General features: G+C 50.1%; 8 protein-coding genes across 8 annotated transcripts; 4 read left to right on the top strand and 4 right to left on the bottom strand.

The window, feature by feature from the left end:
- Positions 1 to 267: 267 nt before the first annotated feature.
- Positions 268 to 1,252, top strand: N7489_007194 (protein transporter TIM23; the record flags this gene model as incomplete). Its single annotated transcript, XM_056712944.1, has 2 exons — positions 268 to 858; positions 913 to 1,252. The coding sequence occupies 2 exons, from the start codon at positions 268 to 270 to the stop codon at positions 934 to 936; spliced, it is 615 nt and encodes a 204-aa protein (XP_056566659.1). The 3' UTR covers positions 937 to 1,252.
- A 1,132-nt stretch (positions 1,253 to 2,384) lies between these two features.
- On the top strand, positions 2,385 to 4,226 carry N7489_007193 (uncharacterized protein; the record flags this gene model as incomplete). Its single annotated transcript, XM_056712943.1, has 2 exons — positions 2,385 to 2,507; positions 2,532 to 4,226. 2 exons carry the CDS (start codon positions 2,385 to 2,387, stop codon positions 4,224 to 4,226), a joined length of 1,818 nt encoding a protein of 605 aa, XP_056566658.1.
- A 2,745-nt stretch (positions 4,227 to 6,971) lies between these two features.
- Positions 6,972 to 8,962, top strand: N7489_007192 (putative protein kinase; the record flags this gene model as incomplete). The annotated part of the gene is made up of 2 exons (XM_056712942.1): positions 6,972 to 8,358; positions 8,415 to 8,962. The coding sequence occupies 2 exons, from the start codon at positions 6,972 to 6,974 to the stop codon at positions 8,960 to 8,962; spliced, it is 1,935 nt and encodes a 644-aa protein (XP_056566657.1).
- A 1,097-nt stretch (positions 8,963 to 10,059) lies between these two features.
- On the top strand, positions 10,060 to 11,844 carry N7489_007191 (lipase family protein; the record flags this gene model as incomplete). Its single annotated transcript, XM_056712941.1, has 3 exons — positions 10,060 to 10,588; positions 10,643 to 10,799; positions 10,857 to 11,844. The coding sequence occupies 3 exons, from the start codon at positions 10,060 to 10,062 to the stop codon at positions 11,842 to 11,844; spliced, it is 1,674 nt and encodes a 557-aa protein (XP_056566656.1).
- An 882-nt stretch (positions 11,845 to 12,726) lies between these two features.
- N7489_007190 (FAD-binding oxidoreductase) lies at positions 12,727 to 14,324 on the bottom strand (the record flags this gene model as incomplete). The annotated part of the gene is made up of 3 exons (XM_056712940.1): positions 12,727 to 13,898; positions 13,977 to 14,071; positions 14,122 to 14,324. 3 exons carry the CDS (start codon positions 14,322 to 14,324, stop codon positions 12,727 to 12,729), a joined length of 1,470 nt encoding a protein of 489 aa, XP_056566655.1.
- Positions 14,325 to 15,023: 699 nt separating this feature from the next.
- On the bottom strand, positions 15,024 to 16,144 carry N7489_007189 (lysophosphatidic acid acyltransferase LOA1; the record flags this gene model as incomplete). Its single annotated transcript, XM_056712939.1, has 3 exons — positions 15,024 to 15,756; positions 15,818 to 16,055; positions 16,114 to 16,144. 3 exons carry the CDS (start codon positions 16,142 to 16,144, stop codon positions 15,024 to 15,026), a joined length of 1,002 nt encoding a protein of 333 aa, XP_056566654.1.
- A 415-nt stretch (positions 16,145 to 16,559) lies between these two features.
- On the bottom strand, positions 16,560 to 18,365 carry N7489_007188 (putative MFS transporter; the record flags this gene model as incomplete). Its single annotated transcript, XM_056712938.1, has 3 exons — positions 16,560 to 17,601; positions 17,659 to 17,905; positions 17,957 to 18,365. 3 exons carry the CDS (start codon positions 18,363 to 18,365, stop codon positions 16,560 to 16,562), a joined length of 1,698 nt encoding a protein of 565 aa, XP_056566653.1.
- Positions 18,366 to 19,132: 767 nt separating this feature from the next.
- Positions 19,133 to 21,767, bottom strand: N7489_007187 (uncharacterized protein; the record flags this gene model as incomplete). Its single annotated transcript, XM_056712937.1, has 5 exons — positions 19,133 to 20,546; positions 20,597 to 20,821; positions 20,871 to 21,553; positions 21,604 to 21,711; positions 21,759 to 21,767. The coding sequence occupies 5 exons, from the start codon at positions 21,765 to 21,767 to the stop codon at positions 19,133 to 19,135; spliced, it is 2,439 nt and encodes an 812-aa protein (XP_056566652.1).
- Between the last annotated feature and the right edge of the window lie 132 nt (positions 21,768 to 21,899).

Here is a 21,899-nt window from a genome sequence, read left to right as displayed (position 1 = left end):
ATTTTTATGCTCCCCGCGATGCCTCAGGCCGCAAAGTCATAAAAGTGGGATGCCCTATCGGGTAAAGCGTATCTCCTTCGGCCAAACTCTTCTCCGTTCGATCGCCGGAAGTCACGGGACCGAAGTTTTTGCTGTTCCGATGCCAGTGGAGCTGCGAACCCAGGGTCATCACTTCTTCTCCAGTCATCCGCCCTTGCCCTCCAAGGTTCTCCTTAGGTTATTGTAATTTTATCTTCTATCCTCTATCTTTCCATACCTCTTTTCACAATGTCCATCTGGGACTCCCTCAGCGGCCGCAAGCAAACCGGGCCCGATGCCTTCGACCCTTCAACCGCGCAAGATGCCACATCCTTCCTCTCCGAGGTCGCTATTCCCGATCCTTCTCGCCTCCATCCCCTGGCTGGTCTGAACCAAGATGCCCTCGACTACCTCTCCCTTGACGACACTGCCCTCGATGAACTCCCCGGCTCGCGATCAGTCTTGCCATCCCGTGGATGGTCAGACGATCTTTGTTACGGTGCCGGCACTACCTATCTCGTTGCGCTCACTACTGGAGGCGTCTGGGGACTTGTAGAAGGATTGAAGAAGACGCCACCTACGGCAGCACCGAAAATTCGTCTTAACGGTGTACTCAACTCGGTCACCCGTCGCGGTCCGTTCCTCGGAAACTCGGCCGGTGTTGTGGCTATGGTTTACAACGGATTCAACTCGAGCCTCGGATATGTGCGAGGCAAGCACGATGCGTCTAACAGCATCGTGGCCGGCGCATTGAGCGGCATGGTCTTCAAGAGCACACGTGGAATTAAGCCTATGGTGATCTCTGGCGGCATTGTGGCTTCCATTGCTGGTGCTTGGGCTGTATGTATATTGTTCTGATGTTTCGTGCGACATTTGCTAACTGCGACTCTACAGGTTACGCGAAAGGCCTTCTTCTAGATTGCTAGCATGGCCAGTTTTATCCTACTCCGCTTCTCGGTTATCCAATACTCCATACCCTCCACGCCACACTTAAACGACATTGGCGGTTGACGATTAGCCGCCTCGCTTTGTCTTTCCACCTGCGATGTATTACAACTATTTTTTTTTTTCCCCCTGTGGGTCTCTTCACTCCGGCGCTTCAAGCTTCATGTTTCGCATTTATGCGTGGGTTGGGAATGGGATGTGCAACTGGGTTTGTACTTTGTATTTGTTCTGTGTACATAGAAAAGTCTCTTGCATATCTGCGACTCATTGACTATGGCGCTTGTGAGTGCCTGTCAGTTACGTATTCTAATGCTGCCAGTGACTTCCAATAGACAATTTCTCGCACTTTCAGATTAATAAGTGAACTTCACATTCCAACTGACATTTCAGCGGAGAAACCAAACAATATTCGGTGGGCTTGGACATTCATTTCAATGCAACATGACTATGACGGTGTGTCTCGGGCTACTGGCTCGTGGAAAGCTTCTTAGGCAACTTCCTATTGTCTTTGTATTGCCCCGTGGTATCTCGCCCGGCTCCCGGTTATGGAAGTTCATGCCGCCCTACGGTCATTGCTAATCTCATAGGGATAGACTTACCGCATTGTCTGCCATCGAAATGTTGTGCTAACAACCAGTCTGGATGGATGGGAAATGGCACCACCATTCCAACCAGATACTACACATGGGCTACAGACCAAAGATAAAAAGGAAAGGGAAGTTTCTATGCATTTGACCTCTTCACCAAGGCAGCGGAACTTGATAGTTCTTCCAATGCTCTGCGGGCGAGGACGTGATATTCCCTCCATCTGCTCGGAATGGGATAGTGTCGAGATTATCTCACTTTTGCCGTACACTTGCAACCATATCAAATTTATCGCGGAGCTCTGCAAAAGGCCTAGCTATGCATTCTACTGCGCTTTGTAGCCATATAACGGAAACTCATGCGGCGAATAGGACGAGCTAACAGGGGAAGATTGGATGAAGGAGTTTTCTTCGATGTGAAAACATTGAACTCCCAGTTAGGAAAAGACACGATATTACTTTGACGCTTTGCAAACTTCATGTGAAAATTTCGGGTCAATCCAATCTAGTGAAGAAGTAATAAATCCGAGATTTGGCTCACGGAAACATCCATATATATCACTTGAATTACATGCGTTACATGCGTGTAGTAAATGACCACGAGTGTAAACCCATCCTCCTTATACATAAGTAAATATGTCTAAACGCAGCTGTATTTACTGGCACGAGAGCACTAAGCTGTCTTTCCAAAATCTTTGCCGCCAACTTCCGCGCTCATGTGGCGTCGATCAGGGACCGGCAATTGCCGACGGGCAAATGGGGAATAATTTTGTTCACCCATGCCACAGCCTTCACCCTCCTCCAGATCCTTGGCAATGCCAGATATATCGTCAAATAATGCGAAAGTCACAAAACAACGCACTAAGACTTTCACTGGATGTTGGACTTGTCGAGACCGTCGAGTCAAATGCGACGAAGAACACCCTCACTGTCGGCGGTGCCAGCGGAATGGTTGGGTGTGTAAGGGGTATGGTTTGCGCCTAGGATGGTCTCAAACCCCCCGGGGGCCGCTCTCATCGGCGCCAGTTGCGATCCCCACTACCAGATGCGGACCACGGGTTGTCATCTGCCGCTGTCACCGCACTGCTGGTTGAGCTGGATGGATGTTCGGCGGACGACTGTGCCCAACAACGGGGACCATTCTCGGTGTTCTCCGTTTCTTCAAGCCCTGAGATGCAAGATTCAGGCCACCCTAATCTCCCCAACTTGGAGGATGCACCTTTAACCCCAAATGCGGAAGATACACAGCGTATTTCGTTGGATTTGATTAACTCGTCAGTTGGCGACAGAGATAGCGAACTGGCTGCTTCACCGAGAGCAACCTCGGGTGAATTATCATCTGCCGTCGCACCATCCACGTCTGGATTCCACGAGGATTCCTGCCCGGTATTACCGATGCCTAACAATCGGGTTGATGACATCTCCATCAACGCAATTCCTCATGTCCTTAATCATAAAAAACCCCCAAATAAGCTGTCAGGTCAGAGCAACCACGGCAGATCTGTATCAAATATCCAGAGACATGGCACTGAGATCTCCCTCTGGGATTCCATGAGTCCATTAGTTTTTCCAAGACCAGAGACAGAGCTCGTCCATCACTGGGTTGTTTTTCTCAGCGGAAACATGCTCCTAATCGACACCCCGGACAACGCCTGCCGGACAGTGTTCCTGCCTCTGGCCCTGAAAGGTCTCGATGCCTCCCCAACAGAGCCGAACATCCATCTATCAATCTTCCACGCCATTTGTGCCTCCTCCGCCTTCAGTCTCTCTCACCTCCGCCACGATGCGCGATACCACTCCATCGCCGTCCACCATGACCAGCTGGCTCTCCGTCATTTGCGAGGAAGCCTACAGCGGGCTAGCTGCCTAGATGAGCCCACGTTAGCCGCTGTCCTCACTTGTATCACGGCTGAAGCTATGTCCGGTCGCCGCAGCCGATGGAGAGCACACGTCTCTGGATGCCTTCGTCTCCTGGAGAACGAGGTCCATGGCGACTGGATTCGAAGTCCGACTGCTGCTAAATTGATCCAAAGTTACTTGTCCCTTTCGTCACTATGCAGTCTTCCTGTGCCTGGACGGCTCATGTCGCTCCTCAATGGCCCCTCCCATTTACATAACTACCTAGAACGATCACATGGAGTCACAACACCACTGGTCCAATGCCTCGCTCAAATTACCTCGCTTGTTGAGTCCCGCACACCGTTGTCCATCGAAGAACTAGACCGGCTCGAACTTCAGCTCTACCTGAACTTCCCATCCCTGTCCAACCCAGACGCCGCGGGATCGATCATCGTCCAACACGCTCTGAACTCATTCTACTACGCGACGATTGTATACTTCCGTCGCAGTTTGCGTGGCGCAGCCTTGTATGATGTACAGGATCTGATTGAGAAAGCAATACAGGAGCTTGAATCCGTCGATGCGCTCACGCGTGACAAGGGTGGCTGTCCCTATAACTGGGCAAGTTTTGTGGTTGCGGCTGACTGTGAGCGGCCTGACCTGCAAGATCGAATGTTGGCATTCTTTCACCGGAAAAGTCGGCACGGAATCCAGAGTATCAATGTATTATGTGAAATCGTTCAAGCACTGTGGAACCGGCGGGCAGCGGCTGGACCGCACGTCGATATACAGTGGCAGGATATTGCAAGGGAAGCTGACTTTGACTTCATGCTTGTTTGAATATAGATAGAGATACCGGAAGCCAACTTGATATGGTCTATTGGGTCTAGGGCAACAATCTTTCTTCAGGTGTAAACCATCTAATAGGTAGCGCTGCGCTGAGGGCCCCGATGGGATGGTACGTCTATAAATACCCGGGGCCCACAGAAAAGCCTTGGGACAAGCTAAGCCATGTGGAGTCCAAAAGTGGATACTCGGACCGTTTCCCAGAGTCGAGGTACCTCCAGGGATAGGTGAGTACTCCGTACATATGAACTTAATGAACTTTCGGTGTTTCAAATCCTTAATCGAAATCAGGAGCATTTTTATTAAACCCTGCAACCTATCAGTAAAACAATTACTGCGTTGTAAAATATATCCACTTCGTCACAGAATGGCCAGTGCGTTCAGCAGGGCTAGCAACAGCACCAGGAGAATTGAGCGGGGACGAAGTAACCAAGAAGGAATACTGCCTACCAGCCCTACAAGTATGAGCCAGCGCTTTCAAATCCCAAAGTTCACCAAGCAGAATACCTAACAAACTAAGACACCGCTGATGCAACAGAAGCTCAGGTTTGCTCAACACCATCGATGACAGGAGGCATAGCCTTACGAGGACGGAGCGCGAGCCATTATTCATACCCATAAATGATTTGTACACCCTTCTGGGTGGAGCGAATTGTGCAAGCCCTCATGGGGGATCCGAGCAAGTTTTAAAAGTGGTCTGTAGCCTCATCGCCTACACGAGGTAAATAGCTTCCATACAATGAGCTAAAATTGGTCAATCCATATCTGGCCGATACGAAGGTGTGGTGTATGTTCGTTCGCCTGTCTATGAAACTGGTTAGAACCCTTTATCTGTTATTCGTCGGCATGGAATCAGTCCCAAGAGCAGGCCCGGAGGCAAACCACGACATAATAAACAAGAATATTGCTGTCACTACTGCAGCTGCCAGATTCAGCACTCCCCCCGAGTAGGGCGCGGAGAAATGGGGGACGACGTGAAACCAGACTGTGCGAGAAAAGACTCGCAATCGACGTAGATATGAGGTCTGCGATGTGAGTGACTGCGATCGACATGCGGGGTAGAATTCTAGTTCGATCCGTCTGCAAACATCCGAGTTAGAGAAGCATGATTTGCGCAGATGAATATAAAGAGTTCGTAGATAATCACTTGGCAAATTATAAGGACACCCCAAAAGCCAATGCATTCTGTGCCCTTGATATCGATCGATATTTGATATCAGATCACGTCCTTCTTTGGCTGAAGGTCAGGGTTCAGCAAGTCGAGCCCCACCGCGGTCGGGTTCGTACGTGCCGATCCCTTCCCAGCCACTTCTTCAACCAGCAAATGGGCACAGTGTTGAGATGCACGACACGGCGCTAATCGACGACTTTGTTCGGAACCATGGAAGTCTCTGTCTCCTGGGATGGTCTTTATCTGTACTCCGTACGGAGTAGTTTGGCCTCGATGGTGGAGAGACTGCAGGGATCTTCAACCCCAAAAACCCTGAAAATTTCCCCCACTAACTTTGGAACCCGCCGTATCACCCCTTCAATTCATTGAACGGATGTACATAGTGCCCCTTGCTGTTCGACGCCTCTCCCGCCGAAGCCGCAAAGATGGCCGAAGCGACATTATGCGGCTGATTTATCCGGAGAATGGGCCATAACGGGATGCGGGCCACGTCAACTCCCAGGAATGGAGAATGGGTTTATCATTTTATATTTGCCGAGTCAGAATTTGACAACCTCAAAAAGGTTTAGTACATTTGAGCGTCGTCATACAGCATACAGCCAGTATGCCAAGGCGGAGGATCACATACCCAACGATTTTGGGTTCGGGGGCAAGCCACCGCGAAGGCTAAAATTAGGTATAGTGGCGCACAGGACGCGTTTGGTCCCTTTGACCCCGCCAGACTATCGTGCGCCGGAGAGCAAGGGTTGAACATTGAGGTATGTATGAAAGGGAATGACATGTAGAGCGTACTATGTAGAGAGTGTAGAAATGATCTTCAGTCTGGACAAGATACCATGTTACTAACTACGAGGTATAATCTATACCTGAGGCCTGAGGCCCAGGAAAGTGCAGATGATAGACATATCACCTTCCCTTTTGGGAACTACAATCGGAGCAAACATCTTCGGTCGTCGCAGTATAAAGACATACTTGAAAAGATATATACCAAGGTCAGGTCGAATGGGATTACTCTAAAATGTATAGGTTGATACGAAATTTAATAAAATGATCCCCCATCTTCTATTATACCTGATATCTCCATACTTACCATATTAAAATTGCAGTATAAACTCAAGTAAACACTGCGGGGAACACATGGGGAGCTAACCATATTAGGATCGTCAGCTGACTAGCCCCGATTAATCCTGCCCAGGTGATTTCTTGTTTTTTTTTTTTTTTCCTTCTTTTCGCTGCATCGCCCAGCCATGTCGCTTTTCCTTCCTTTCTAATTGAATTTACTCTTGGTCCTTCATTTCCCCCTTTTCTTCTGTTCCCCTTTATAATCTATCTTGCATGCGCTTTGAGCTTCCGCTATACCTACGGAGTAGAGAGGTGACCCTTAACGGGTCTTCCCACGCTAAGGCCATTTAGGCCTGGAGGCTTAGCTGGGGGTTCCAAGACTCTTATCTTCGGCCGTTTTATATCTGGTGACTCTGACCCCCCCACACCCCGGAGGATAGAACTTAACGCTTCCGGCCTTCCGTTTGCGTTCGAGTCATCCTCCCCCCTCAACACCTTTTCGATAAATGATACACGAGTCCGGTCTATCGACCATGTCATCCATGTTTCAAGATGCAAGCGACAATGAAAATACAAAGAAAGAGGAGGTGAACGGCCCTCTTTTGGTAGACGACCTCGTACCTTCCATACTTAATCCCGAGTCGCCACTACCATCTCTTCAGATTCGCACCGACCTACCCAGTATTCGACCATCTAGCTCGCGAGACTCCGATCCTTATGCGTCGGCCAGTTTGCCCGGAAGTTATCCACACCGTACTCCGAGTCTTCGTGCCCTCATCGCACCGCCTATATACAGTGCAGGCTCTTTGTCCCCGGCATCCATCATGTCCTCACCCCAATTGAATGCGATGGGTGACATAACTCCATTGCCGTCGCCAATTGGAGGAGCGTCGCCGTGGCGGAGAGCTGATTTACCGTCGTTGTCTCGTTCTTCGTCAATAACGTCGCGCAACGGTTCCAGCCTTCGCCTGAGCGATTCATCACAAGGGCTTGGGCCACCCGCCACGCCCCGCTCGCGCGCCAAACCATACACTGGCATTGATGGCCAAGGGGAAGAGTCATCTGTGAACCATTTGCGTCGCCGCGACTCATCCTCAAAGCATTCCCATTCTCGGAACCGCAGTTTGAGTGACTATGCACCACCCGGCCGGGTGTCTGTTCCTCCCCGTCCGATTGCAGTGTCAGGAAATGCCGGACTCGGCATTGCCTCGTCGTCAAGCATAGATTCAAAGTCCAATGGACTTCATCGTGAGCAATATCTCGCTGTCCACCGAGGTATCGCATTGCCGACCATTCGTCCGCCCAGCCCGCCTCGCAGCAGTGGTGGTGGATATAGTGACAATGACCCCGTCATCCGTCACCCTGCCCCTCTCTCCACGCCACAGGAGATATATTCCGTCCGGTCGGTCCGCACGGAGCAGGCCCGTATTTACCAGAAAGTCCGGGCATTGGGACAGGGTACGTTCAGTCAGGTCAGTCTGGCAGCACGTGTGGAACCTATTCCCGACATGCCTTTGTCGCCGGATGGTGATGGAGCTGGCACATTCCACGGTTTTGTCAACAACCAAAAGCTGGTCGCCGTCAAAATCATCGAACATGGACCCGCTGGAGGCGCGGACGAGGGCCGACTGGAGGTATCACTCAAACGCGAAGTAGAAATCTTGAAGTCGGTCAACCATCCGTCCCTTGTGCAACTGAAAGCATTCGGCAGCGACGAAAAGCGTGCTTTGTTGGTTTTGGACTATTGTCCTGGTGGAGATTTATTCGAGTTTGCCACGTCAGGAGCCCCTCGTATGTCCGTGGATTTGATCCGACGAATTTTTGCGGAATTGGTTGATGCCGTGCGTTATCTGCATGGGAATTACATCGTTCACCGGGACATTAAGTTAGAAAGTGAGCCAGCGTTGTTTGCCAAGATACTGCAGACCTCATACTGACCATCTCTCTAGATGTTCTACTTACTATGCCCGCTCATGTCATGGATGATGTGCAAGACTGGCGTACCTATGACCGCGCTGTGGTCACCCTCAGTGATCTCGGCCTGTCACGACGTATTCCCGAACCACCCGAGAGCCCACTTCTGCAGACCCGATGTGGCAGTGAAGACTACGCAGCTCCCGAGATTCTGATGGGTCAGGCTTACGACGGTCGCTCCACCGACGCTTGGGCACTCGGTGTTCTACTCTATGCTATCATGGAGAATCGGTTACCCTTCGATGTTCTGCCTGGCACTCGAGGAGACCCTGCCAAGCTTCGTGCCCGGACTCCGCATCGTATCGCACGTTGCGAATGGGCCTGGTATAGATATGCCGACGAGGACGAGGAATGGGATCCTGAGAAGGGCAAAGGACTTGAAGGGGCCCGTGACTGCGTGGAGGGTCTTCTCAAGCGCAACACAAAACGCAAGACCCTTGATGAGATTGCTGCTATGGATTGGGTGCGTGATGCTATCGATGTGCCTGGTGGTCTGAAACGAGGCGACAAAGAAGTGCCATAGAGCCGGTCTCCCATGTGCCTTTTTGTCCTGAGTGTTGTTCTTTTTACTTCCTTTCTCCTTTCTCCCCTTTTCTCGCCTTCTCTATTGTTCGTTCATTCTTCCCCTTTATTTCTTGACTCACATACCTTTTCTCTTATGTCTTTTTTTTTTTTTTTTCACTCATCATTATTATTCACGAGACACGATGACTGGATGGGTCATTATGTGGATTGAATGTTATGATTTTATGGCTAGACCGGTTCTTTATACCCTTTTTTTACATACAACTACCTCTAGGAGGTAAGAAACAGAAATACAAGACCCATTTCCTTTTGCCCTACCCTCATCCCCCCATGTTGGCAATGTCGCACTTCAAGTACAAAGATCCTTGCTACAGACATCGCAGCTAGCGATGGTCAACGTATCGTGAACAGATTAGCCAACGACTATCGTCTTGAATTCCTCATGCATGTTACAGGCAGAGCTGGGAAGATAGCCACTAGAATAATTACATGTGTACTTCAACTGGCATAGGTATTGATGCTGCATGGCCTCCATCCCAGGCAATTAGGCTCGACATTGCCCTTGAAGAAAGCCAGTAAGGAAATGACTCAATGTAAAGTCAGAACAAACTAAGAATCCGCTCTCCCTTCAGCGTAGATGGTTGTATAGTTTCTGGACTTGGTCTATCATTGTTTTTATCTCTTTTCTGGTTTTTATACTTGTTATATGTGCCGAGGTTCAGTTTCGCTATTACATATGTATTCCAAGTCTCATGACGTCAAAAGATCAACAAAATGATACTCTCAGCTGAAATCCAAGCTTTTTTTTCACATGCGATCGTATTCGCGGTGGAGGCGCCGTGACTGGGGCTGTGCTCGTACTTTTCTAACCGAGCCTATCGACGGCCCCGAACGGCCCCCAAATCGATGGGAAACCCGCCTGAATGAGCGTCTTCGGCGTGACCTGCATAACTCCTGCATCCTTGTCCTTCTTTTTGGCTTATATCCGATATACGGACAAGGACCGGGGCTCTTGGAATTTCATGTATGGGATAGCCATATTGAGGGCACCCCACACATTCGACGCATTCCACAGACTGAGTTGGGATATACATCATGGCCTTTGGCCGTTCGAGTCGTTCAAAGAGATCCTCATCTCCAAAACCCCCGCCAAAGCCACCGCGTCCCAATCAACGAGAGGGCGTAGTCGCGGCACCACAGAAACATGTCCATCATCCGTATGCGTCGCCAATGGGGACATACTCAGTCAACACATTTAACACATTTCGCACACCTACAGCCCCATATAATCCAAACATGACAATGTCTACGGTTTATCTACAGCCTCAGCCAGCATCACAGTCACTCCATCCTTCCCCAGGAAGTGCTCAAAACAGTCCGCCATGGAACTCTCAACCACCGAAACTTTCAAAATGGACATCATGTACGAGTCTGAACCAATCAATGACCAGCTTAGTATCGCATACAGTCGAAAAGACCAATGCCACGATTCACGATCTCGAGAATTTGGTCCATCAGAGTTTAGGTGGTGGTGCAAACGTCAAGGAGGCTACATCGCGGTTATTAGATCAAGTCATCACCTCGATCGACCTGGGTTCGTTTTGTGGGAGAGAGAATGAACTGAGTAAGTGGTATACTTCCGACATATCATCGGGATGATACTCATTAGTGACAATAGTTGCTGCGTGTACAATTCCTTTCCAATCAGACGAGAGGAGAGATCGCCGATCACAGCGAAAAGAGAAGAAGAAGCCAACAGGGTCTGTGGATTACTTTTCCAAGGTGTATCTATATGCCAATTCGCGATTACCACCCCATTTAACACCACTGAAATTGTAAGGGCCGTCAACATTCAGGTACTATTTGGGTCAACTTGCTGATCTCGCATTAAGCTATCCTCCCACTTATCCCCTCCTTCAACTCGCAGCCAAGTACTCGCGCCGGGTCTACGACAAACCCTCCGGCCATGAACGGCATTCATATGTGAATTCAGACTGGCTACATGGTACCAAAGCCATGGTGGTCAAGTCACTACCAATCGACGACATGAACACGATTGTCTTCGCCATACGTGGTACACAGAGTTTCCTGGACTGGGCCGTGAACGTTCATACAGCGCCAACTCCACCCACAGGCTTTCTAGACGACCCATCCAACTGCTGTCACTCAGGGTTCTTATCTGTGGCCCGAAAGATGGTTGCCCCCGTCGCAGCCCGACTGCGTAATCTACTCGAAGAAGATCCCTCACGCATGTCGTATTCGCTAGTCTTCACGGGCCACTCCGCGGGCGGTGCCGTCGCCAGCTTGCTATACCTACATCTCCTATCCGAATCGCCGATCGTGCAATCCGAACTCACTCATCTCCGCGGCTGCTTTAAGCACATTCACTGTGTTACATTTGGTGCTCCGCCCATATCTCTGCATCCGTTGCAGCCGTCTCCCGCTGCCCGGGCATCAAAGTCCATCTTCTTCGCTTTCATCAACGAGGGTGACCCGGTATCCCGTGCCGACAAGGGCTACTTTCTCTCGTTGCTAGATCTATATGTTTCCCCCGCACCGGGGTCACTACTAGCCTTGTATGACAGGAAGAAAAGATCTGCTCCTATCTATTGGAGAACCCCATCTTCAGATCTGTCGCTGGCTGGTCGGCTTGTTCTTCTTCGTCCGCGAGACCAGTTGAGTGGCCGTCCTGTGTTTACAGCGCCACCCGTCCCTGGTGGACCTCCTGCACTGCCACCGCGCGAAAATGTAGATGCCTGCGGGATAACAGATCCTGAGCTCCGAGGAGTGGTCTTTGGTGACCCCGTTATGCACTTTATGGACTTGTATTCCCGTCGCATCGATGACTTGGCCAGAGGTGCCTTGAGCAAACAGTCGTGATGTATCATAATATGTATCGCGGCTTAATGTGAGGACGTTTTGTGCTCATTAGCAAGCTATTAAAATACCCATTTGCTGTTTTGATATTCACGGTAGATTGGTTCTATTGCTACTATGTGGAATACTCCTGTCATTGGCAATTTGACCATTCCAAGACAATATTCTGTGTATGCCTTTGTTGACCTGGCGTCTCCGTAGATCTGCTCAAACCAACACATTAAAGAAACAAAGAAAGGAACTAAGAGACCAAAGTTTTCAAAGACGAATGAAAGTTTTATCTCCATGAATATATAACCTTCCACTTAGGTCCTCTAACTATGTCCCCAAGATCGCCAACCTCGAAACTGAAGTAGCGGAAGCCCCAAGGATACTATACAATATCTGGGTTCCTTGCATTGATCTAAGCCACGAATAGAAAAGAAAAAAGAAAGAAAGAAAGCACAACAAAATGTGTGTACAGACTTACGACTTGTGGACGATGTGCAACTGCATTCATTTCGGACGAGTTGCACGTTGTGAAGAGTTTGGTGTCCCATTCTTCAGACGAGAGCGATGCACAGGACGTGTTTTCCGAGCTCTCAATATTGGCATCATTGGAATTCCTGAAGAAAGGCTTCATCAAAAGGCGGGAATGTGCCCGGAGTGCTCGGAGAACTTATATCGAGAGATGTGGGCGCTTCGTTGGGAATGGACGTCTCGTCAGAGTGAAGAATGGGCGGCGAGACAGAAAAGCGAGAATGAATAGAGATACAACTACATTGAAAGTTAAAATGTTGTCTTGACCAAGTCAAACTCCGATTACTATGTTTCTAAACCATCTTACAAAATGCGTTGACGATCACTGCTCATTGCAGTGCTGAATGTAAAAGACCCGATGGTTCGTCACAAAGGCTGCTTCTTTGCAAGAGATGGACTCTGTGGATTCCGAAACACATTGTTTGGATCAATCTGCTCTTTGATCTGCTGCAGTCGGGGGAGATTGGTGCCCCAGTATGCCTCAGCGGCGTTGGACATCAGAGGATCAACGTAGCCCGGGTAGGCAGCGATGGGGAGGTCGCCATTGCTGACAATCTTGTGAAGCCCATCAAGGAAGTTGATCTGGGTCTGGGAGACGTGCCCCAAGAGATTTATTGTGTAAGACTGTAGCCAGATGAGCACATCACGGTGGGAGTAAGCTGTAGCATTAGTCGGGATGTCGTTGATATAACCTCCTTGAAAATCGAACAACAGGAACCAGCTCAAAGTACCCTTGTCGACAGTACCAATGTACTCGAACATTTTGTCGATAGTCTCTGGGTTCATCAGGGTCTGGGCCGTCCAAGAAGTGGACTTTGCATAGAAATTCGTTGGGATTCCAGCTGCCAACCTCAAAATAACATCTTCAGCCCAGTGGGCGACAAGTCCTAACCAATCATCGAAAACCAATGCATCGCCGTTTGCACCAGGGAACTTGTTGCTAAGGTTCATGTTATCGTACTCTTCTTTGGTGCCGAAGAAAGTACCACTGATTGCCATGCTGTTCTCAAGCACAGTGAGGGTGGATGCCATCTTTCGAGTCAACGTTGGATCTGACACGAAGGCCTGCCAGCTCTTGAAAAGGGCCGCCTGCTTCTTGGGGTTTCCGATCTCCATGCTGTATGTATACTGTACCGCGGTACCAGGCTCAGGCTCAGTTCGCACCTTAAACTCCGTGACAATACCATAGCCCGAGGCAGCACCTTTGATAGCCCAAAAGAGGTCTTGGTTCTCCGTGTCAGAGGCTCTGACAATGCTCGAGTTGGCAAGAACGACCTCAACCTCCACGACATGGTCAATTGAGGTGCCAAATTGACGCGAAGTCGGACCAAGCCCACCAATTGTGAAATGTCCCCCCGAACCGACCTGAGGACAAATTCCGTGAGACATAGCCCGTCCTCCAGCGTGAGACAGCCGTTGTGTCACGTCACTCAACAAACTCCCCGCCCCAATTGTCGCTTGCCAAGTTGTATTGTCCATGGAGAAGTGCTTGAGATGCTTCAAGTCAATCGCAACGGCGCCGTCAGTTCCTCCAAGACCTGTCACATATAGCATGTTAGTGTCCAGTTCAAACCCCTCTGTGGGTAGTATTATGTAGTATAATTTTGGAATCCCACCGTAATTGCCATAGCTGTGTCCTCCACTTCTGGCCTGGACTGGATACTCGTTGTCCGCGGCACACCTGACTATATCAGCCACCTGCTGAGAAGAACTGTGATCTATGAGCAAGGACACAATAAACCGTTCTTGAACAAAACCTACGTAGGAAAGGCCAATGCTGCTGGGGTAACGGGAATGTTCAGGTTGTAACGATTCACAATGCGGTCGTAGAACAGGTCCCCAGCAAAGGCAAAACTCCCCGGGTCTGTGAGCACATTCTCGAAGCATGACCTCAATGCCTCATTAGAAGCAGCGAGAGCCACCGATGGTATCCCTACTGCCATAACAAGTAGCCTGAGAAGCATGGTTGGTCTCGGCAAAGTGTGCCCTCAGATCTACGATGTGGAAGGTAAACCGGGACAGAAGAGAGAGGAAGGAGCTGAGAGGCGGAGACGGAGAGAGAAAGATATCGAAACCAAGGGATCACGTCATGTAGTCTAAACAGAATGCTTCAGACGAGAAGATCACATCAGATAGGACTGATTTAGTCCCAAGTGTCAAGGCAATGGATCGTCTAGGGCTCGGTTAACCTACAAAAGGAGCCCTGGAGGCACACAACAATCCGTAAGTGGTCTAATCGAAGACCAACTACTCCCAAGTCCAATAACATAACTACGTTGAAGATACTACCTATGTAGGTAACCTCGCAACCTTCTAAGGATTTCTACCTAAACACTATGGAAAGACAGCCTACGTACAAAAGAAGACGACTAAAAGAGACACCAGAGAAACAGATACCAAAGAAGATACCAGAAAAAAAAAAAAAAAAAGAAAAAGACACGATAACTGTAGGGGTGAGGTCGTATTCTTTAAAATCAAAATACGAAGGTGAGAAGATGAAGCTATTCCCACTATAAAAATCTTCATGTTTATCCAATTCCAGGCGTTGAAGTCATCCCCACCGTATAAATCTATAAGTATTGGCAAGAGTAGCTTGAGCCAGCCAATGTATTTGAGTTGAACATCTAAAATATACCGAAAGAAATACTATCTACGTATCGCGATCACCATGTCCGACGACTCTGGCTCCAAGCTCGTGAAAACTCCTGCTTCTCTTTCACCCCCAAGCCAACCCGCTTAACCCGACCCAGACGGGCGAGTGACTCCCCCACATTATCCAGCAGCGCCTTCTCGCTGCTCGAGACCTGTTGTTCTTGCCCGTTTTGGTCCAGTGTGTCCAGGTAATTCGTACTATATGTCGACTTCCCAGTCGAGAGAGAGGAAGATGTACCAATAGTGTTTTGGCTATTCGTAACGCACTCCGCGATGCGCACTCTGATGCAGTGGGTCGGCTTGCTAAGCAGCGTCCACAGCAAGCTCATATAGCTCCCGGGGATGGGCGTCACGATATCCATAGGGGTATAGCGCAGACTGACGGGGAAGATCTTGGTGTTGGCCGGCACGCCGAGAAGGGAGTTGCTCAGGGTTAAGATGCCGCGACCGTTGGTGGTGGTACATTCCGGGAACAATACAATCGGCCTGCTGGGGTATTTCTCGACCAGTGTCGAGATATCCACCATCTGAGCACCAGGGGCGGGCTGCGTGGAGGGGGAAGCGAAGGCTCGCAGAATGGCCTGGAGCAGAGAGATGCGCTCGACCTGGCGAATGTTGGGGTAGGACGCTGTGAAGATCGGGTCGAAGATAGCTGCCAGGTACACAGCATCAATGGGCGATGTGAAGGACGAGGCGATAACCGAGCCGGGCTGTGGCAGGCGCGCTTGCTGTTGCTTCAAAGACCTGTGTTGGAATTGTTAGTTATCGGCAGAACAGGCTATAGTTCCAATGGTGCAGCACGAACCCTTTGCGCACTCCATCCACTTGGAGATCAATCCACCAGATGCTGGGGACTCCAAGAATACACCATAGAGCGGCTTTTTTGCCCAGCGACCCGATAGGAAGCCATTGTAAGATCAAGAAATAGCTAAGAGTGACGAAGATGAAGAGCGGGAGGCGGAAGCAGAAGAGGAAAATACGAAGGGGGGCTTGGAGTCCGAGTGGTTCAACCGGGATTGGCAGGAATGGAGCAATGCCAGAGCCTGGGAGATGTCAGTATAGACGTACTTGCAGGGGTTAGTTATCACAGCGGAAACCCACCTCGATCCCGGAACTGAGAGTATCTCTCCATCTCGTGTTATGACAGCTTTATGCAGAATGAGCTATGCTGCGGGCTCAATCATCAACACGGCATGCGCTGAGCGAGTGTCTATTCGGGGATGCGCCGGCAGCACAAGTTGCGACTCGAACTCGGGGCTAATTCTGACTCTGTGGAGTCGGGTCGACAAGCTGGTGATATTCACATGCGAAAAGAGCTGCCACGTGATATGGTTCCTAAGGCATTCATAAGCCTTTCCCCGGAGTATTAGAGTTGCGGCGAGCGAAGAACACATCGGATTCGATACTAAGTTTTGTGATATTTGTTTCGTTATTTCTATACGGTATCTATGATATATAATAAATAACCGGAAAACGAAACACGCTCCAAATGAAAAATGAAACGCTCTAAATGTGCACGGAAGCTATGAGTAGTATACAAGATAGGACTATAAGATCACGCCCTGTCCCCCCCCGTCATAATCCTCAGCCATAAGGTCCGGTGACGGGGGACTTGGGGGCAGTTTAAAAGTCCAGATGGCGACGCCGACTAAACAGAAGAGCGTACTGGTCATCATCCACGCGAGACCGATCCAGACCCCACCGAGACGCAACCCGATTTGGAAGACGGTCGTGATGGATAGACTCGCAACCACATTTCCCAACGACTGGATAATCTCAATCGCAGTAAATAAGCGAGCGGTCTCATCACGTTCGACCAAAGTGGTGATGATGGAGCGGGCAAGGAAAACGAAGCCCGATCCTGAGGTCTGGATGATCATGCTGGGGATCAGCGTTGCAATGGTAGGGGAGAGGCCGATCCCGAGGGTTCCAACAGTGAGACAGATTATACTGCGCCGTGCCAGCCAGAGGTCCTTTTCTGTCGAGGAAAGCCGGGGGTTCAGGACACGGCTTTTGAGGAAAGGCAGGCCAAAAAGGAACAGTGGGATTGCCACGGTCGGGCGAGCAGATACCAGGAAGTTGGACTCTGCAAGTGTCCATGAATAACGTGTCGATATATATTGGGTCAAAAACCAGGATGAGCCTCGGCTTAGACGGTAGACCAGAAATGCAGTGAGAAGGAGGAGAACAGGTGTTCGGTTGAGGATGAACCGGTAGGGTCTAAGGTAAAAGCGGTAATTTGCGCGGAACTTTGCCAGAATAGATCGGTGGGAGTACGATTGGATACTCCAAGAGGGCGGTTCGTTCTCATGGTCACCGTTCATGTCGGGTTTTTCGCGATATGGCTTTGGTTCGGGAGCGCCATCTGTCAGATCTGACAGCTCAACATGAGTCGGTTCAGCTTTCCGAGGCGGCAGTGCATGCTTCGTTTCCGGTAGCGCCAAAATGAGCATCATTCCGGCCATTACAATTGCAAATCCAATTACCAATGGTATCCAGGGATTCAAGGTCATGAGATAGGAACTAAAAGCACTTGAAGCGAAGTCGGCGCCCATTGATACGATTGCAAATTGAAAGAAGATGCCCGCTCTGTGCCACTCGATTAGCATCTATAAAATCCATGTCCAAATTGGAGGAGTACCATACCTTTCAGCCTCGCTGGTTACATCGGCCATCATAGTCCAGATAATTGCAAAAGAGACGACTGGACCACCCCCAAGCAACCACGTCAAGGCAGTAAGCCAAAGCGCACGCAGAGGAAATATGTCCGAGAACCACAATATAACGAGTGTAAAGATGGCATTCAACCCAAACCCGGGAAGAGATAAAGCGAGTGTAGACTTGCGGCCACGACGGTCTGCCAGCAGACCATAGGGAATCGCCAAAAGAGCGCCTGCGAAGCAATCAGATAATGGTCTTGCCTTGGATATTCAAATAAACCTACAGAGTGACCCATCAAAGAACATATGGTAACCCTTCACAGCCGCCAGTTCAGCTTGCACCTCCCCGATCTTACACATGGCCTCCGGCACTTGTCCATCTGCGCCGATCTTAGTCGGGTCCACACCCAGGAAATACTGGCGACAAGCAATCGACTCCATGATGCGGACCATGGGACCCTCCAGGAAAGCAAAGCCGATCTCAACTGCGAGGACCATGGCGAATAGGATCGCCTTGAGGCGAAAACTGATGGCGCTGGCGGAGGCATTGGCCTTCACTGGGCGGCTGCCTATACTAGGCTTGCTATGGACATGGCAATGGGCTGGGCCGGGGGAGTTCGGATTGGGGGAGTCGAGGAATGGGGCATCCTCGCGGTCCTCGCGCTCGAGAGACTCATGACGTATCGAGGCCATCTTGGCCACTCATACCGTCAAGTGAGGGTATATATAAAAAGAAGGTAGTCCGATCGGAAGTTATTGAGGGTCAGTATCAGATCATTGTCAAAATTCAATTAGAAAAGAGTGTGAGAAATCGTGTCTTACGTGTTGGAAGAGAAGTTCCAAGGTTGCCAATCGTCGCCAGCCAATCCGGCACGATGTCTTGGCGGTTCATAGTTTCTCCTCCAGGGGTTAAGTGGCCAAACTAGTGGGTGTCCACTGGTGCTATTCTTATTACTTTGCAGATCAATTTCTTAGGATGTTTTTGATAGATTGCTCAAGCAAAACACAGTATACAACATACAACATAGTTACTGATACCTAAGTACAGTGAGACCTCCGAAATATTGGGCTAAATCTTTATACCTAGATATCGCCCTCCAAATTCTGCCGGTTCTGCCAGTCTAAAACTCGTGATATAGTTAACATATAGGCATGTGATCAAGCCTTAAGGGTTAGCAGTCAAAGGCATGTACCTAAGGAGGCTGCTAAAAGAGACCACTAAGAAGACACATGAAAAGACTATTGGAGAAGACTACCTGAGAAGATAGCTAAGAAGACTGCGGCCGTATAAGCGGTCGACTATTTATTCTTGTGGTTCAAAAGGGAGGCGGTATATAGGAGGGCAGGCGGTATGCAGGGCGGTATTGTTGTATATGCCCAATATTTCAGAGGTTCCACTGTATACCCCTTTATATACCAAAAAGAAAGAGGAAAAGAGCAAAAGCAGAGACATTGTTTTCCTAGTTACAATCATATCCTGCCTCTTCAAATAAGCTTCCCCGAACTTGTACTACCGCCGACAACTCTAGGAGGAATTCATAGAGAATCACCACATTCGTCAGTACGTGGCCAAGAGTTGCGACTGGGACATCCTTGGTATCGTCTGAGCCCGCCCCCTCCTCGGCTGATGGAGACGGTGGATCTGCGGGTGCAGGCGGAAATGGTGTGGCAAGTCGCTGGCGCAGAGCCTCAGCGGCCACCGCCCAGGCATTCGAGGACCCGCGTGAGTCAGCAGGAACAGAGGATCCATCCCGATCCCGACTAGAAAATATAGAGGGCGAATTGACCGGATATGGAGACCGGCCACGGGCGGCTGGGGTAGAGGCGTCTGGTGAACCAGGATATGACGGGCGCGAACGAATCGTTGAGGATGCCGGATGCTCCGAGGGGTCTCGCGATCGGTCCGGCGTCTGCGGGCGATCATCCTGGTGCAAGAGTTCTCGTCGAGCAGCGACCAGTACATTGAAGTCGGGCAGTTCTCGTTGCCATTGTCGGACCTGGTTCACGAGTTTTTGGAGCGCTAATGTCAATGTCGGAGCAGCTGCGGCAGGCCAAGTTGGGGCCTGGTAGGCCCGACGAAGGTGTTCAAATCCATCATCGGTTTCTTCAGAGGAAGGGGCCTCATATTGGTTGGGATCAACCAACACCCACCCGTCCAGGGAGAACAGATGTGAGGACGCCAGGCTCATGAACACACCTGTTAATGCTAAATTGACAATGACGCTGTTGGTAAAGAACGATCCAAGGCACCCAAGAAGGGCCTGCACTATGGGATCATCTTGCTGGAGCTGTAATGGTAAGGGTAGCGTCTCCTCATCTTCCTCCATCGAGGAGACGGGCAGACACAAACGGGATTCAAGCACACATGTGGCATCTGCAACGTAGTTGTCATACGACTCATTCAGCGTGGGGTCATCGACGAGGGACGTCCCCATGACCAAAAGTTGCTGTAGCTCGGCATTCAAAGCGCCAACGGGGCGCTGATTTGCTGGCTGGGTAGGAATGGTATGGATCAGCGCCCGTGCAAATAGATGGTGCCTTTGGAGAACAGTGTTTAAAAGGCGCAGTGTAGCTAAAACCGTTTGGCAGTTCGATGACTGGAGTCCCAATAGGGCCAAATCGCGAAGGTTGAATAGTGACGGTGATGGTTGGGCCGCTTCAGAGGCCAACGCAGCTAGCACATTGAGCGATTTCCGCCGGCTTGCGGACATGTCCATTTGCTCCTCAGGTTGAGGGGAAGACGCTAGTAAGAAATGTAAGATTCGATGGACCAATTCGCCTTGCTCGATCGAGTCGAGGATGCGGCACATGTAAGTCAGTACTGCCGCTGTCGAGCCACCAGCTACATCTGATGATTCTAACAAGGATGGGTACCTGCAAGAGTCAGTGATAGCTCCATACCAGAGGGCCGATTGTATACTCACAGAAGTTGCTCCAGAAACAGCACCTGGAAATGGTCTAATAAGGTATCGTTCACTTCGGCAGATTTGCAATGGTCGATTGTATCCTGCCAAAACAACAGATAAGACATAAACGCATCCATTGCTTGGCCTAGCACCGGCGGCAAAGCGGTCTCTTGTCTCGCATGATCAGATAAAACAACAATGTGGGGGACATTATCGTCCTCGGTGGTGGGAGTAAACGACAAGCTTTTTCGGTTAGCATACTGTCCCACGATTATCAAAGGGCCAAACTTACTGTCCCAGCTGGCTGTAGAGTGCGCCCAGTCCAGTGGCCATGAGCGTAGCTAGATCACTTTCGATCAGCCATTTCTCTAGATTCTTGGACCGTGACGCGGTTTCAATAAGGTAGAGCAACCCCGTTCGAGCAAAGTCACCAGCACGTCCTTCATGGTGAACATAGTCCACCAACAGATAAAATAAAGGGAACTCGTCCTTCCTCGTAGCTCCTGCAAACTCCGTTCCACTTGGAGCTTGCGAATCGCTATCCTGGGCGACCGGTGTTACCCGAGGCACAAACCACGCGGGCAGGATATCAGGCTGCAGACGAATGTTGTTGGCAATACCAAATAGCAATTCAACAAGTCGGCCCTCGATCTCATCCGAGGTCTTCTCCGCGCGGCGGACCAGATCCACCAACGCGCGGGCAAACAATCGATTGTCCACGACCCCATCTACCTCCGCATCGATCAGTGTGTTGAAGAATACCGTGGCTGATCGGATGACGCCTTCATCGTGGAAGGAAAGAGCAAGCTTGGTCACTGTCACAAAGACCTGGGAAGATGCTGCATAGGCGACACAGGGGTGCGGTGCGGGCCCGCGGGCTTCCTCGCTCAGAATCGAGTTGAGTCGTTCAACGTACGTGCGCGCATGCGCAACCGATTGTTCGCCTGAAGGAGTATTTGTTGAGCGCCATATTTGCTATCAATTGGGTTAGTGGGTGGCATTGTGGAAGCGGACATAGTCGGTACCTGTAGAGCATTGCAGGCGCGCTTAAAGGCAGTTAGCCGTTCCGTGGGCGAGGTGGCCTTGGAGGATTTGTTGGCCAGGGCGCGCGAGCCGCCGATGAGACGAGACCACTATACTATATTAGCAGAGATTGATAGAGAAGCAAAGCGGCACGTACAAAGTCCATTCTGTGAGGACAGCATGATCTCACAGAGTGAAAGTGACGGGGGGTCGAGGATGAGTGGAGACGGTGTTTATCGGCTGATCGCCGCTTTACAACTACCTAGGTATAAATCACCAACCTCCAACATTGAAGCAT

The sequence above is a fragment of the Penicillium chrysogenum genome (genome assembly GCF_028827035.1).
Source record: "Penicillium chrysogenum strain IBT 35668 chromosome Unknown utg000004l_segment0_segment0, whole genome shotgun sequence".
NCBI lineage: Eukaryota > Fungi > Ascomycota > Eurotiomycetes > Eurotiales > Aspergillaceae > Penicillium > Penicillium chrysogenum.
This window is presented reverse-complemented; position numbering and strand designations above follow the sequence as displayed.